Source organism: Struthio camelus, chromosome Z (assembly GCF_040807025.1).
Source record: "Struthio camelus isolate bStrCam1 chromosome Z, bStrCam1.hap1, whole genome shotgun sequence".
Classification (NCBI taxonomy): domain Eukaryota; kingdom Metazoa; phylum Chordata; class Aves; order Struthioniformes; family Struthionidae; genus Struthio; species Struthio camelus.
The window spans coordinates 8,320,709-8,335,711 of record NC_090982.1 but is presented as its reverse complement, the minus strand read 5'-3'; the positions used below and the strand labels follow the sequence as shown (position 1 = coordinate 8,335,711).

Here is a 15,003-nt window from a genome sequence, read left to right as displayed (position 1 = left end):
GGGAGGGATATCACATCTTTAAACACTTAAAATTTTTCTTATTTCTCTTAACTTTTCTCTTAACTTTTTCTTAACACAGGTTTATATATTATACATATAAAAGGGCTCTGAATTGTTAAGAAAGGGGATATAAAATGACCAGGGTTCGGAAAAATACACTGATCCAGATCTGCCTATGACGGTGGAGATTTTGTACCTCCTTTTCGCCAATTCTGGGGTTGCACAGTGGCAGAAAAGCAACAGCTGCAGGATCATTACTAGCCATGCAAGGGTGCCTATGTCAAGTCTGTCCATTTCAGATGGGACACCTGCTGAGGGTCAGCACAGGCCACTCTGCAGCGCAACGCCAGGAATTGTTTTAGCTAGATGATCCATGTCCTTATTTCCCTACTTCCAACGTTCTCCACACCTGCTGTGGACTAATCCCCTCTACGAGCCTCAACTACAGCCCACAGTAGCGATGGACATGTTTGAAGGGCAATACAGTCTGCCTCTTCATCTCAGGAGTGACTTTACTCTGGTTTTTTTTTTTTTTTTTTGGAAAAAGTACTGTGAAAAATTCCTTACTGGCTTTCAAAATGTGATGGAAGGAAGATTATCAGGTAGAAATGCATCAAGCTGGAAGTGCCTGTCTCCTGAGGTCTCACCATCCCCTTCGCTCCTTAGTGATTTGGTAGGTATAGCATATCCAATACAATTCAGAAAAAACTCTACAGAATATGGACAGCTTTTAAAAACATCTTTTGGATCGCCTTTCCCAAAGCTATCCCTGTATGATATTTACTTTTGGGCAGAGGCAGTGCAAAAATTCTATCTGGGAAAAAGCCAGGAAAACAGATACATGCACAATTGCCGTGTTAGAGTAAGACAGAGTATAAATCAAATAAATAAGTAGCAGAACTATTTAATTAAGGCTGATGCTGCACAGTTTAGCTGCTCAGCTTCTCTGTAATAGTATAAAGCATAGCAGTGGGCTAGGAGGCTCATTTATTATGTTATGGACCTGCGGAGGTGTTCAGCTATCTGGCCCAATGAATTCAGGCACAGTTTCCTCAAGAGCGATTTGAATAATTTGAGATGATAGAGGTTTCTAGGAGACAGACAGCTCTGGGAGACATTGTCGCTTAAGCGTGCAACATCTCAAAGCGCGGCTGTATAAACTGTCTGAGCCATAACTAATTTACACAGAGGGATTACAAGCAAGGACTGGGCACTGTGGAAACAGCCAAAGACTCAAGATTTGACCAGCTGAAAGAGGATAGCGTTTGGTCTACCCTTGAACTTTCAGTTCTAGGTGTAGATTGAGGGGCCCAGAGGGGTTTTACACTCCCTTTCAGTTGGTCTTGTTTATCTCAACTGCTTAATTTTTTTTTTTTTCCCCCCAAAGGTAGGGCTGTCTTGTAGCCTTATCTATTACAGTTTCCCTTAATTAAATGGAAACAATCTGCTAACACTTCTTTTTTGGCAGGACATATTTTAGACTGTTTAGACTTAAATACAACTTTCAGACATCTTACATATGACAACTTTTGTCCATTGGTAAACGTACAGATAGGATGAAAACTGTAACTAAAAGCATAGCCACTGCATCATTCAGATAATGAGACAGATGCTATCAAACTGCTCTTGCCCTTGCCATACTGCACTAAGGGCTCAAAACTAACTTTTTGCCACTGCTGTGATGGAAAATGTGTTCTTTAAAAAAAGAAAAACTTTAAGAAGAGGCATTAGATGTTGCATATGTTCATGACAGGAGATACACAAAGCCAGCGGTGGGTCCATTCCATTCATAGTTGGACTTGTGGATTACTTAATAGTGAACTACAGTTTTTCTTTAGTTTTAGAAATACAGTTTTCTTCCATAAGGTTTCTGCAGAAATATCAGATTTTTCTCATGGCATACTTGTATGAAAAAATAAAGTTCCTGTGCTTGTACAAGACTGAGCCTTAATTCTCATAACAACAAATTCCTCTTCACAAAGAGCATAATGGTAATATTCACCTTCTAAGTTGGTTTAAGATCACTGCGTAGGTAAGAGTAAAGACTGCAGGTTTCCTTAATGATTCTGTTTTATAATTATATTTTCACTAACTTCAACAAAAAGGCTTATTAAGAGAGTTATGTGTTTGCATGTTCAGACACAGTATCATCAGCTTAGAGAAGAAAGAAATTTTCAGCTGTCATTCACTGAAAACACAAAGTGTACCCAACTGAAAATTAAGTTCACTTGCATCTAGTAGCACTTGACTTTTTGTCTAATCAGAGACTCCACAGGACGACTCGAGGAACAAAATTATGCATCACTATTGACGGTATCGGAGCTAAGCTTTTAACTGTAGCCTTATTAAACCTGTTCTGTATATTGGAACGGTAGGATCTATTAGACGTAAAGATTCACTTCAATTTAAATTTTATTTCTATCATAAACAGCTGCGCTTAGTATTACAGAAGGGCAATTTTTAGAGTCCAACTGAAACAAAAAGTATCAATGCATAAATGGCTCTGACATTTTATGAAGTCAGAAAATAGCATTTTGTAAGAAGAATAAGTAATATGATCATTAGCTGAAGTAAATATCCTGCTTCACTCATCCTGTTTTGTCTGAATCTCCATGCTTACACAAAACAAGCCAAACAGCTGTACTATTATCAGCATATATTTGACAGAAAAAAGGCAATGATAATTCCAGCTTATGATTTTTCCCTCCTTGTCTTTTCCTTTCAAAAATCCTGCACATTTACCACTGAACCTGGTGAACAGGTTCTCCTTTTTGGAAAGCGTTTACCAAAGGGTAACCCACTCATTTTTCATCCTGGTATGCCCTGAAATCGCACCGAAGATGGTAGAAGCTGTTAGCTAATTATTGGTGCGAGGGGAAATGGAAGGATCTCACGGTTTGTGAGATCCTTAATTAATACGAGGTCCAAGCTAGACAAGGATTAGCAGACACATAATATGTCAAACATTTAAATAGGTTTTGGCAATATGTACCGATATGCTTTCAAAATCATAAATTCATGCGAATTCTGTACATGGAAAGAATGAAGGAAAGAAACTTGGAGAAAGATCAGAGATACAGGAGTATCTAGGATAGACAGAAAGGACTGGACGGGTCTTACCACAGGATACGCACCTCAGTCGCCTACTGACGTTCAGTTTGGGTTGCAATCCCTAAAGAATCAGAGCTACAAAGGTGGAAGGCAGAATAGGAAAAGAAATGGAAAGAGGAAAGGGTTATTAAAATGGAATGAGAGAAGGAAAAAAGCAGGAGAATGCATAACTCTGGCATAGGCAGCCTGAAAGTCAACATACAATGTACTAATTTAGAAGTAGGTACTTCTTCCACATCAGGCCCAAGATGCACCCATCCAGACTGCTTTAAGTTAGGAGCACTGCGTTCACTAAGGGTTGGCGCTTCAGAAGAAAGCTTGAGAAACTAAAAACGAGCAGTACTGAACAACCAAGCTTTTCCCTGATCTATTTAGTTTAGTACTGACTTATATCCTGAAGCACGAGCACTGACATCCCTTGCAAATCTTACGTTTATTTTTTAATCCTAGCTTATAGCTCTATCTATAGAGCTTATAGACAGATTTTATATTATCCATAAAAATATCCTGTTTCCTTGAAACCCACATGGGCCTAAGCTTTATTATGTGTTGTGGAAACGTGTACTACGTGGTAATTATTCAACCTAAAAAAAAAAAAATCTCAGTTTGCTGTCCTTTCAAAGCTGAAAGGAGGGGATGGCTGAGAAGAGGACAGGTTTTAAAACTAATTATAGTCCAGGGGCATGCTGTGCATTACCGTTCCTCCCAGTGCCAGTTTTTGCTCTCCTTTTGGGTGCTGTTGAGTTTTCTGTCACTGATTGCCCTGCTCAGTAGCTCCATCGGTCTTCCCCAAGGAAAGACGAACTGCAAGCACAGCCAGCGATTTCTTACTTTTTAAAGTAAAATAGCAAGTACTGCTTTTTATCCTGCCAAAATATTTTAAAAGTGAGGACTGAGTATTATGATGTATAAGGTTTATACCTCAAACGCTTTGTCAAACATTTTAAACTCCTGTTCCCAGGGGTTTGCGTAATGTTCGTGTACCTGTTTATATTCACACACACGGAAAATTTTTAGAAATCACATAAAGATAATTAAAGCAGGTATGGTCCCTTTCACTTTTTGGCTTTCCTTTAAAAAGTAAAACAAAGTTGCCTGTATCATTTACTAAGCTACATTTACTAAATGTATTTGTGCCAGAGACTTCTTGGGATATAGGATTTCATGCCATCACCTGGAGAGATTCCCAGGTAAGCACATTTGGAAGATGGCAGGGGTTGGGGTGGAGAACAGAGGCTGCCTTACATGAACTGCAGAAACAGGCATTTTTGCCCTACATAGTGAGCCATAAATACATATCAACAAAAGTTGGTTAAAAGAATTCAGAGGCGTAAATTTATCTATGTTAATTCTCATTACATCATCTGGCCATCTGAGGAGAAGGTCAAGGCTTTGAAGACATACCTAGAAAATTTGGGCTGAAGACTCAATGTAACCAAATTTTAGTATAGTTAATAGCTGAGTCTATTGCTGTGAATATACGCAACCCTGCTATTTTAAGTCTCTACAGCATCAAAGACACATTTGTACGTACAGTCTTGGAGAGCTAGCAACTTAGGACACCAAAGTAATGTCACTTAGCGCGTAAGGGGAGGTTAAAAGGGGGATTAAAAGCAGTCAGGCACGATATATTAAATGAATCCATGACTAACAGGGTGTGACAGCAAAGGGTTTCATTCTTTTCAACAAAATAGTTCCCTAGGGCTGGAACTATTACTCCACTGTGCCTTTATCACCTTGGAATTTTTATGGTTATTTTTGATGAATTCACATTTTTGTAAAGACTTTTTTGACATTAAGCCAATTTTCATTTTTAATTAAAGTCATAAATAATCTTAATTCTGCCTTAAAAGGTTTATTGTTTCTTTTTTATTATTATTACTGCCAGGAAATATTTCAAATACCAAAGCATGATGTGAGCTAGCAATTAAAAGTTCTCAAAGGTCCAGTAACTATGCTGTAACTTGTAAATATTATCCAAGGCAAAATTCATCCATCTTTTAAAGATCTGTCTCGACTGATGCCATATTTTTTCTTTTGTTTTTCTGCAGGTTTGACTTATTTCCCCTTCCATATATTAACATATCTCAGGTGACCAATGGGCATAAATAAATCCTTATCAAACAGATTGGATGCAAAACCAATCAATTTTAAGCCCAAAATGCAGACACAGATAATGAAGCAAGGAATAAAATGGGCCAGCTTTAAATCATTTGGCACAAAGGAGGAATGGAAAACAAAAAAAACAAAAAAAACCACATGAGAAATGTAAATGCATGAAGGTAAACCCCACATAGTATTGTAATTTGATGCAATCAAACAGGGACACACCGCATTATTTTACTTTCAATTATAGTACTGTTACACTACAGCTTAATCAGCTCCATAACGAGAGTTGCAGTTAATGTGTAATATATGTATTTTTCAGAGTAAAAACCCTTGACGGCCATGTGCTTATAGTGAATGGCGATCCATTTCATCAAAAACTTCAAAACTATAATTTTCATATGGGGCTCGCTTCTCAAAGGTTTATCTATCCCTACACTAGTGCACACAAGTACTCCTTTTATCATGACCAGTTTCCAATAAAACAAAAGCTTAGATTTTTATCCTCACAGGACTAAACAGTGTAATGCAATAGTGCCAGTGATTAATGTATGATACGATGAAAAATGCTCAGGAAAAAAAAATCATTTCCTTAGCTCGCAACTCAGCTTTTCAAAGATGTGCTTATATATACAAACAACTCATGGAGTTGACTCACGGAGTTGACATCCACAGGATGCCAGCATTGTGAAATATGCTGATATGTTTAAGTGTCTGGCATATGAAAATATAATTAATTTTACATTACAGCTTAATCTTACATACTGTCCATCTGTTACTGCCCATCTGTCCTCACAACCCATCCTTCTATTTGCGATGGGCTATATTAACTGGATTCTACATTACCACGTATTTACCAAGTGATAAAACTTTAAAAATCAAGAACTATTTTTTCAAAAATTACTTTTAATTTGTTTCATTACATAAGGTTAGTGATTAATCAACATATCAGAAAATAAAGAGCACTGAAGCAATCAACCTCATTAAGTCAAAGTTAAAATCATTATTTATATGAGCACCAGACCTATTATTTCCCATTAACTGTTTTTCTAATCAAGCAGTCTGAAATCAGCATACTTACTTAAGATGCGTCGAAGCAACTAATATTAGAACGCTGGCTTCCCTATATAATTTTTATACCGACCAACACACTAGAAAATTTACCTTTTTCCTGGCTTGTTGGTCTTTGGAAGAATGTGCTTTCACATGCTTTCTCAGAGAACTTGGATCCGTGTATCGTTTAGCACATCCTGGAATCTGACATGCATAAGGTTTCTAAGCCAAGAAGGAAAAGGATAAAGAAACAGCTGTTAAATCGCAGATCATTCAAACTTGTGAAAATCCCCTGTGAGCCTTAGGATGCTGCAGGACACATGAATGCAGAAAACTTCTGTCGTACATTACTACCAGCAGAATGCCCAGTAATTTATTAGAAAGGTAAAGGAGGAAAGTAAGGCTTATAAGGAAGACAAACCAAAGGAAATCTTTCTGAAACTTTTTAAAGCATTTAAAAAAACGCCACTATGCCACCTTTCACTGTTACTCTTTTTTTTTTTTTTTTAATCAGTACAACAAATATTGCTGGTTATACTCACAATTATTCCACACTCAGAGCAATCTTTGACTTAATCAGAAATTACAATCTTTAGTGAATCAGGTAAAGAAATTGCAGTAAAGGCCGAGATAGACTGTTTAGGATAATAGAGGAAATCTGCTTCAGAGAAAGAGAACAAGAAAAAATGTTAGTTTACTACAGTACAAAGAAAGCAAGCAAAAATCAAAGCAAACATTGAATACTAAAGTATCAAAAGTATTGCATGCAAGGATATACATTTTTATCTGAAGTTAACAACCTTTTCTAGCTCATATTTTCGAATAACACACGGGCCTTTTTAGGCAGATCTCAGTTCTATAATATCTTACAGTTTGCTTAAAAAAACAGTTTAATTTGCCAGAGAGTCTATAAATCTCTTCTTCTAACTGCTCTAACCTGTCTATCTTCCCTTAAGACCTGCAGGTCCACACAACAGAGTATTAACCATTAGGTCCAACTGCTTACTGAAATTAGCTTTTTCATAGTTTAGCCAGTTATGCTTCACAAAGCATTTCCAAAAATGCACTTTTATGAAGGACTGACTTACCAATCATACTACCTGCTATTCAAAATGGATCAGTTAAGTTTTCTGAGAGCCACCTAATTCGAATGGCATTGTTTCTGTTTTTTTTTTTTTTTTTCTGGATTTTTGCTCTTTGGAAACTGCTTGTCCTTTCCTAAACCCGATTTCATTTTGTTATGAAATTAAATGCTTTTACTAAACAAACCTCAACTGTGACTCAAATTCACAAGCAACAAAAAAGTCTTAGGTTTACCAAATTACTCTTCCTCTCTTGACGTTCTAGCTTGTGCCTGAACCTTAATTTCAAATGAGTTTATGTATGTCAGACGCTTGTAGTTACTATCATAGGTGACTTTTGTGTCTTGCATAATGACTAACACTCCCTGAAGATCACCTCAGCACAAGAAATTGCTCCCTCAGCCTGCAGCTAGGCCCATGGAGCTGCGGGCTTTTTACCAACTTTTTGGGTCCACCTTGGCAATGCGCATGCTCACATCACTGCGTCCTTTCCGAAATAGCTTAAATAGCCTTAGCAGACTGCTAAGAGTCCCCAAAGTTAGGGGAGAGCTGCTGCCACCAGCCCAGGAGAGCAGCAGTGTCTCAGGCACAGGAGACACAGCAGGGGCTTCAATTTCTCACCGTGTCCAGGTGGGTCCGCTGGTGCTTTGCGCGATCGCTGGAGTTGCTGAAGGCCTTCTGGCAGCCGGGGTGCTGGCAGAGGTACGGCTTTTCGCCCGTGTGGCTCCTCAAATGAATCTTGAGATTTTCCAGTCTGGAAAAGGCCTTCTTGCAGCCCTCAAACTAGAAAAGAGAACAAAACAGTTTTACAGAAAGACAGGTGCAGCAAGGTGCGATGATGACTACAATGAGGCAGGGTGAAGGCTTGCTGAAGCTCCAGCCTGTGCCAGCGGGCACCTTGCCAGCCCTGAAGACACCCTGGCTCCTCAGGGTGCTCCTCAGCGTGGGTACGGCTACAGGATTTGAGCTGCCTGGATAATATTGGCCTTTTCCGCATGTGGCTGAATTAGGAAACTTTGCACTGCTCCCATTTCAGAGGTGGGAACCTGAGACCTGAAGTCACCAGACAGCTCCAAGCTCAGCATCATTTATCCCCTCCAGGGAAGCTTGTCCCAGCTGATTTTCCCAATAATATGTGGGAAGCAAAATGATCTCTGTGGGGTTCCCGTGCCTGGTGCTACCACATGCTCAGTCCTGCGCTTGTCAGGGTGTCACCAAGACACCTGAAGGCAGGCATCTCTCAGTGCCAGTTAAACCCGCATGCAATCAAGAAAATCTGCACAGGGAAATACTAATCTGCATTGCCTTGCTGACGGCACTCCAAAAGTGAAAAAGGAACCCCAAAAGCCAGGGGTAAACACCTCACACCTATTTGCATCATTATAAATCACTGTCCCTCAGTAGTAGTAAAATGACATTCGAAATATTACTCTACCTTTCTGCCATAAGTAAATATATTAGATACTAAAAATGGTAGGCACAGCATCAGAGTCCATCAAAATAGGATTTAATATCTACAGGTAACCAGTAACCATGCACCTAGTCAAGTTACACGTTCACAGAGAAAGCTAAGTGCATGTGAGCAGAACATCAGTTCTTCACCTGTGGCATTCCCATGGCACCCTTTGTGTCAGGGGGAAGTAAAAACCATCAGTTCTGTCTGACACCAACATTTTTATGTTCATTTGATTTCAGTTAGACTTGAATATTTATGACTGCTAGAAGGATAAGGCTTTATGATTCTATCAGGCAAGATCAATTGATCTCACTAGTTTCTGCGACTGCACATTCCATTGTGCAGCGTCTAAAGTGTTTGCTGCGTAACATACTAGTTTGCAGTTCTGATATACTTGCAGAAATTATACTGCATTATCAGAGATGTCAAATGCTTCTCATGTTCTAATGCAAATTTCTGAGCATTTGTCTTCCTATTCAATTAGTTGACAAGAACTGGGCAATTGGTCTTGGAATAACATACATGAATTTTATTGTATTTTATTTAGTGCATGTATATGTTTACAAAAGCATAGGCTGGAAAACCCTCACATAATCTTATCATAATTAGCATGCATTTATTATTAATTAGCATGAAAATAAGACCACTCAAAAGTGAAAAACTTGATACAAAATTTTAATCACTTAATTTTAAGCACTTCAGTTTTTTGGAATAATGCAAGAGACAGTTACAATCCCAAAGAATAAAGTATAAGGAGAAGATGCAGATAAAAAATAAAAAGTGTGCCAAAAAAATACCATTTCAAAACAAGGGGAGACTGAATTTCCGGGTAACACTCTGTAATTGTATTTGTTTGTTTTTAGTAACGGAAGGAAAGACAGACTGAATGTTATCCAGGCAACTATAGTGTATAGGAAAATGGATACACTATTTACTATGAGGAAGCAATATTAAAAGTAAATACAAAAGCTTAAAAAGGGGGATGACTCAACCCTCCCTACAACCTAAATACATTTTTCTCTTTCTCACACATAAATTTCAGAAAAATCTCTCAACCTATGATTTTCGGTTTGTACCCCACCCCTTTATCCAAGATAGGCTTACAATGTTTCTAAGATTATCCAGGATTGGTCACTAAAAATTAATTTATGTTTGTTTGCGTAGTACTCAGTCTCTGTGTGTAAAGTTTTTAATGAACAAGCCAAATGTTGTGTAAAACTATTTTTACATTTTGCTAAATAGGATTCGAAAATATTCCATGACGAACAGAAAAATGTAGACAGGTACACAATAACAGGCTCCTCTTACAATTGACTGAATAAAAATACTATATCTTTAGGGAAAAAGTAAAGATTTGAGAAAGCACAGAAAACATGAACCCCAAAAGACTGATATGAGTAAATGGCCTTTGAAAAAAAGGCCTTTGAAAAGCCAGATCAGCTTATAGCTTCAAGATCAGCTATATTAAAGTAACAAAATAAATCTACAGGTAGTATTGATAATCCACGTAGACAAGTTATTATTTCTTACTAAATTTATAAAGATCACCCGTCCATTCTAATTATAGTAACTAAACTGTATATAAATATGAAAAAAATCTAGTCTCTCAAGTGACTTTCAGTTTGATAGAATAAAACTCAGCCTAGGGCAGACGTTCAAAAAAGCAGGCTCTCTGTTTCTTTTTTCTTTTTTTTTCCCACAAATTATTACAAAAACTTTTACTCTAAAGAAATATAAAAAAGTAAGCATGTGTGTAAATAATTGTTTATGTCATTGTAAAATTAGCATTGCATTGAAATGGGATAAAATATTTAACCAAGCAGAGCTGGTGAATGTTCCCTAAAAAATTAAAAAAAAAAAGTAACTTGTAAAGAATCCTTTAAATCCAATAAAAAAGCCATTCTAGCAAAAAATGGAAACTACAAGCCTGTATTATCAGAAAGATTGTCAACTGTCAATGAACATTAACTGAAAAAAACGGACTTTTTGAAGTCTTAAGAATCTCTGACACTTAAGATAAACAGAGTGAAAGGATATTTTTTGAACAACACAGAGTATACATTCTTCCCTGCTAACTGGATTTCGGTGAAAATATTCCACATAAGACACGGTTACCTACAGGAATAAAAGGTCAGGCAGGTGGAAGGCAGTTGTATTTTCACATGGAAATCTTCATAGTTTCCAAGTTATTAAGTGTGATAGGGAAAGAGGATGTAACACCTTTATTACAGTTAGGCACTTAAGTACATGCCGTGCATTTGGCATACTGAAGCTGTCTAACACTCCTAAACATATTCCTGGTTAATCCAGATTTTATGGAAGTATTTTGTGGAATTAACTGTGCAATGTTTTCCTAAACTGCAATGAAGAAATCATTGTTACTGTGTTTTTATTTTTATTGTCTCATGCAAATTGAAACCATTAACTAGCTCATAAAGTCGATTTCCTGCCTCTGTGCTTCCTAATTTTGGGGATCTCTTTAAAATAGAGCTTTTTAATATTTGTGTATTTGTACACACATAATTAAACATACAGCATTCAGCATATGAGGCAGCCATTCCATAAAATACACGATATAGCAACATAGGTGCACGTAAACCAACCTGCCCAGTATGAAATGCCCTGTTGGATGCAACAAACCCATGCTAGCTCTGGGCTGAAAGAGAGAGCAGCCTTCATTACGAAATACATTTAGACCTCTACACTGTAGGGACAGCACGATAGCATTTGTGTGGACAGTTCAATGCTTGTAGCAGCCATTCAGTGACCAAACGTTTAAGAAGTTTTAATTGCAAAAGAAGCTGTTCAGATTATGTAGTTTGATCACCTGTGTAAGAAAGACCCAAGACCTTGCTCTGGCAAGTTAGGTCTGTCCAAAGTGTGATCCATCCACAGAGAAGTATCCAGTCTTGATTTAAAAAGCCGATGACAAACAGTCCAGCTTCTTCTTAAGCAAACTATCCCATAACATTATCTGTTTTGCTATCTGAATTTCTTTTGTTTCATCATCCAAACATTGCATTTTATTTTATCTTCTTCTATTATATTGATGTGCTATGTAATATAAAGGATCCTATTTTCTGAATGTTACTGAGTCACTGAAGTCTCTCCCAAATAATTAATATATTCGAGGGAGGTGATCCTGCCCCTCTCCTCTGCCCTGCTGAGGCCACATCCAGAGTACTGTGTCCAGTTGTGGGCTCCGCAGTACAAGAGAGACATGGCACGACTGCAGAGAGTCCAGCGGAGGGCTACCAAGATGGTTAGGGCACTGGAGCATGTCTCCTGTGAAGCAAGGCTGAGAGAGCTGGGCCTGTTCAGCCTGGAGAAGAGAAGACTGAGAGGCGGTCTGACCAACGTGTCCAAGTATCTGAAGGGAGGCTGTGCAGAGGATGGGGCCAGACTCTTGTCCGTGGTGGCCAGCGACAGGACAAGAGGCAACAGACACAAAGTGGAACACGGGAAGTTCCGTCTGAACCTGAGGGAAAACTTGTTGACCGTGAGGGTGAGAGAGCAGTGGCACGGGTTGCCCAGAGAGGTAGTGGAGTCTCCTTCGCTGGAGAGATTCAAAACCTGTCTGGACGCAATCCTGGGAAATATGCTCTAGATGAGCCTGCTTGAGCAGGGAGGTTGGACTAGATGATCTCCAGAGGTCCCTTCCAACCTCAACCGTTCTGTGATTCTGTGACATCTCAAAAGTTGTTACTTTCTCACTATAAACTATGCTTTGTCATACTTCACAAATATTCCCTCTAAAACCAAAACAAACAAAATCAAATGCTTTTTCGAAATGCGGACATCAGAGCTGATCTTAGTTGTACAGAAATCTCTCATTAAATACAATATAATATTACTTTACTATTCACAATTAGCCTCTTATATAAGAAATAAAAATTTTAGATTAAAAGCTTTGGAGAATCTAATTTGAATGAAAATGTAAGCCATCTCTGAATTGTAAGTGCTGCTGTAATAAACAGTTGTGCCAATGGTGGGAATGGTATCCATAAGAAGGACAGAAGAAAACATAAAACCAGAGTCCTGCACACATTAGGCCCAAACCCAAAACTCTGCATAGTTCAGTAGTCATGCAATATTTTCTTAAAGATTTATCAGCAGATAAAAGATAATTTAATTGCTTAAACTCCTTTTACGTCTATCTGCCAATAGACATAGGCGTATGCGATTTTGAGTATGATATGCTGATCAGGTAGGTTCTGGGCCAGCACCAAGACAGGTGGTATGACAAGGACAAAATATCTCTCCTCAGCTTTGCAAATTATTACAAGAAGCGATATAGAAGCTGTTCTTTACAGGGGTGTCAAACAAGAATGATGCATTTCAAATACTATTAGTCTTTTAGAAAGCATTGCCCTTCCTCAACAGCATTAGCAGAGTGTTGCTTTGCAAGAGACATGAGGGCTTTTAAAAAATTGAGAGTAAGACCTCATATCAAAACCTTTAAAATAGCTTATTATTCACCCAGACTCTCCTGCCTGGCAATCTTGTGAATGACACATAATTAGTGTCAGACGTCACTCAGGCTACTGACATCAGGTGCTCAACCAACAAGGACGCTGCATGCCACAGCTAAGATTTAAAAGCCCAGGTTCATTTCATGTAAAATGAGAGGTGTGCCTTTCACCCTTAAAGTATTTAAACTGAGATGAGTGTCTCGAGAGAGACACTTCACGGTAGCGTAACCACTTCTCTCTAAAGGGAGTACGTTTTATTACATGGTGACTGCTTCTGTGGATGCACAGTGCTGGTACAAGGCTATGTTTTTCTCAAAGCTGTGCAAAGGCTGGGATTTTTTTCTGCTTTTATAGTTAAGCCTATGAAATAATACAGTGTTTTGGAATTATTTGCTCCAGTAACTAACCATAGACTAAGCCTATACGTATTGCAGATGATTACAGCAGATGTTTTTTTGCCAGATCACTCAATGAGTGTTTACTCCAAAGCTTATTTAAGACAATAGGTAATTGCTTTTTTTTTTTTTCCTCTCAGAAAAGAAGATTTTCCTCCACCACAGTATCTCCACGTCTCATATTTCTGGCAGATTCCATACAAACATTAAGATCCTGCTTTGCATAAGCCTGAATGCAAACAAAAGATAATCACAGACCCTGACAAAGCCTGAAGTAAATTGTTACTTGTTTACTTTCTTTGCACCTCTTTTAAAATAAAAGACTCATTATATTTAATAAATACATTTATGAAAAGTTACTAATACGAGGTGGATGTAAGACTGCTATTGAAATAGTCAGTGGTACAGATGGCTCATATTTTAACAGGTTTTATCCAAGGAGCACATATATTATTTTGTCTGTGGATAGCATCAAGATTAATAAACTACATCCTAATCTGATTTTAATTCTCCAATAATTTTATCTCTTTGCTATAACTGAAAAAAATGTAAATAAATCAGAAGAAATAGGGAGACATTAAAGCAGAGTAAAAAGTTGCACATTTTTTAGCATATGGAAATTTGATTAGGCTACTTTTTCTGACAGGTATACGAGGCAAGCTAGTCTCCTGTATCCTCTTTAAGCAAAATCTTACTTTACCAGTCACACTCTATGCACTCCACTGACTAATTTGGTATGTAGACCGATTATTTGAGCTAATTAATAAAATGCAACTTTAATCTCCTTTTTAAGGAGATTGCTGTTCACAGAGAACAATTCTCACAGGACAAATGGGAGCAGTGGCACAAGGATCCCATCAAATCACAGTGGAAGTGGAAGAGGAAAATGGCTGGAAACTGTCCCCACCCACAACATTCCCTCTACTTAAGAGCTCTTGTTTGCAGATGACCCTTTTCGCTTAATATGTTCTTGATAAGAAATGTAACATGCTCATTTCTCCATCTCATTTCAATATTCTGGAGATCTTTCCAGGTTTCAATATTCTGGAGATATAAAGAGATCAGCACAGCACTCTACCCTCTTACCTTTGTAAGGTAAGCACCATGCCCAGAGATACAAATACCTCAATTGAGCTGAAGCACAGCACACTGGATGTTATTTATCTCCTGAAATAAAGGTGTCAGAGATTCTGTCACCACAGAAAAGTCTCTTGTTTTCATTAGTTTTAGTAAGCATGGCCATTTCAGCCTTGGAAGCTACTTCTGTTGCTGTAGAGAAGGTAAATATTACGACAAGTCCCTTCAAAATAAACGATTACTGAAGGCAT

General features: G+C 38.0%; 1 protein-coding gene across 3 annotated transcripts in view; it reads right to left on the bottom strand.

Moving 5' to 3' along the window:
• Positions 1-15,003, bottom strand: part of GLIS3 (GLIS family zinc finger 3) — a 171,288-nt gene that overhangs the window by 44,412 nt on the left and 111,873 nt on the right. For all 3 annotated transcript variants that reach the window (XM_068928525.1, XM_068928523.1, XM_068928524.1), the window contains 2 exons: positions 7,974-8,135; positions 6,382-6,492 (listed from right to left, as the gene is read on the bottom strand). In XM_068928525.1, the coding sequence (XP_068784626.1) occupies positions 6,382-6,492; positions 7,974-8,135 (273 nt within the window). The remainder of the gene's footprint in view (positions 1-6,381; positions 6,493-7,973; positions 8,136-15,003) is intronic.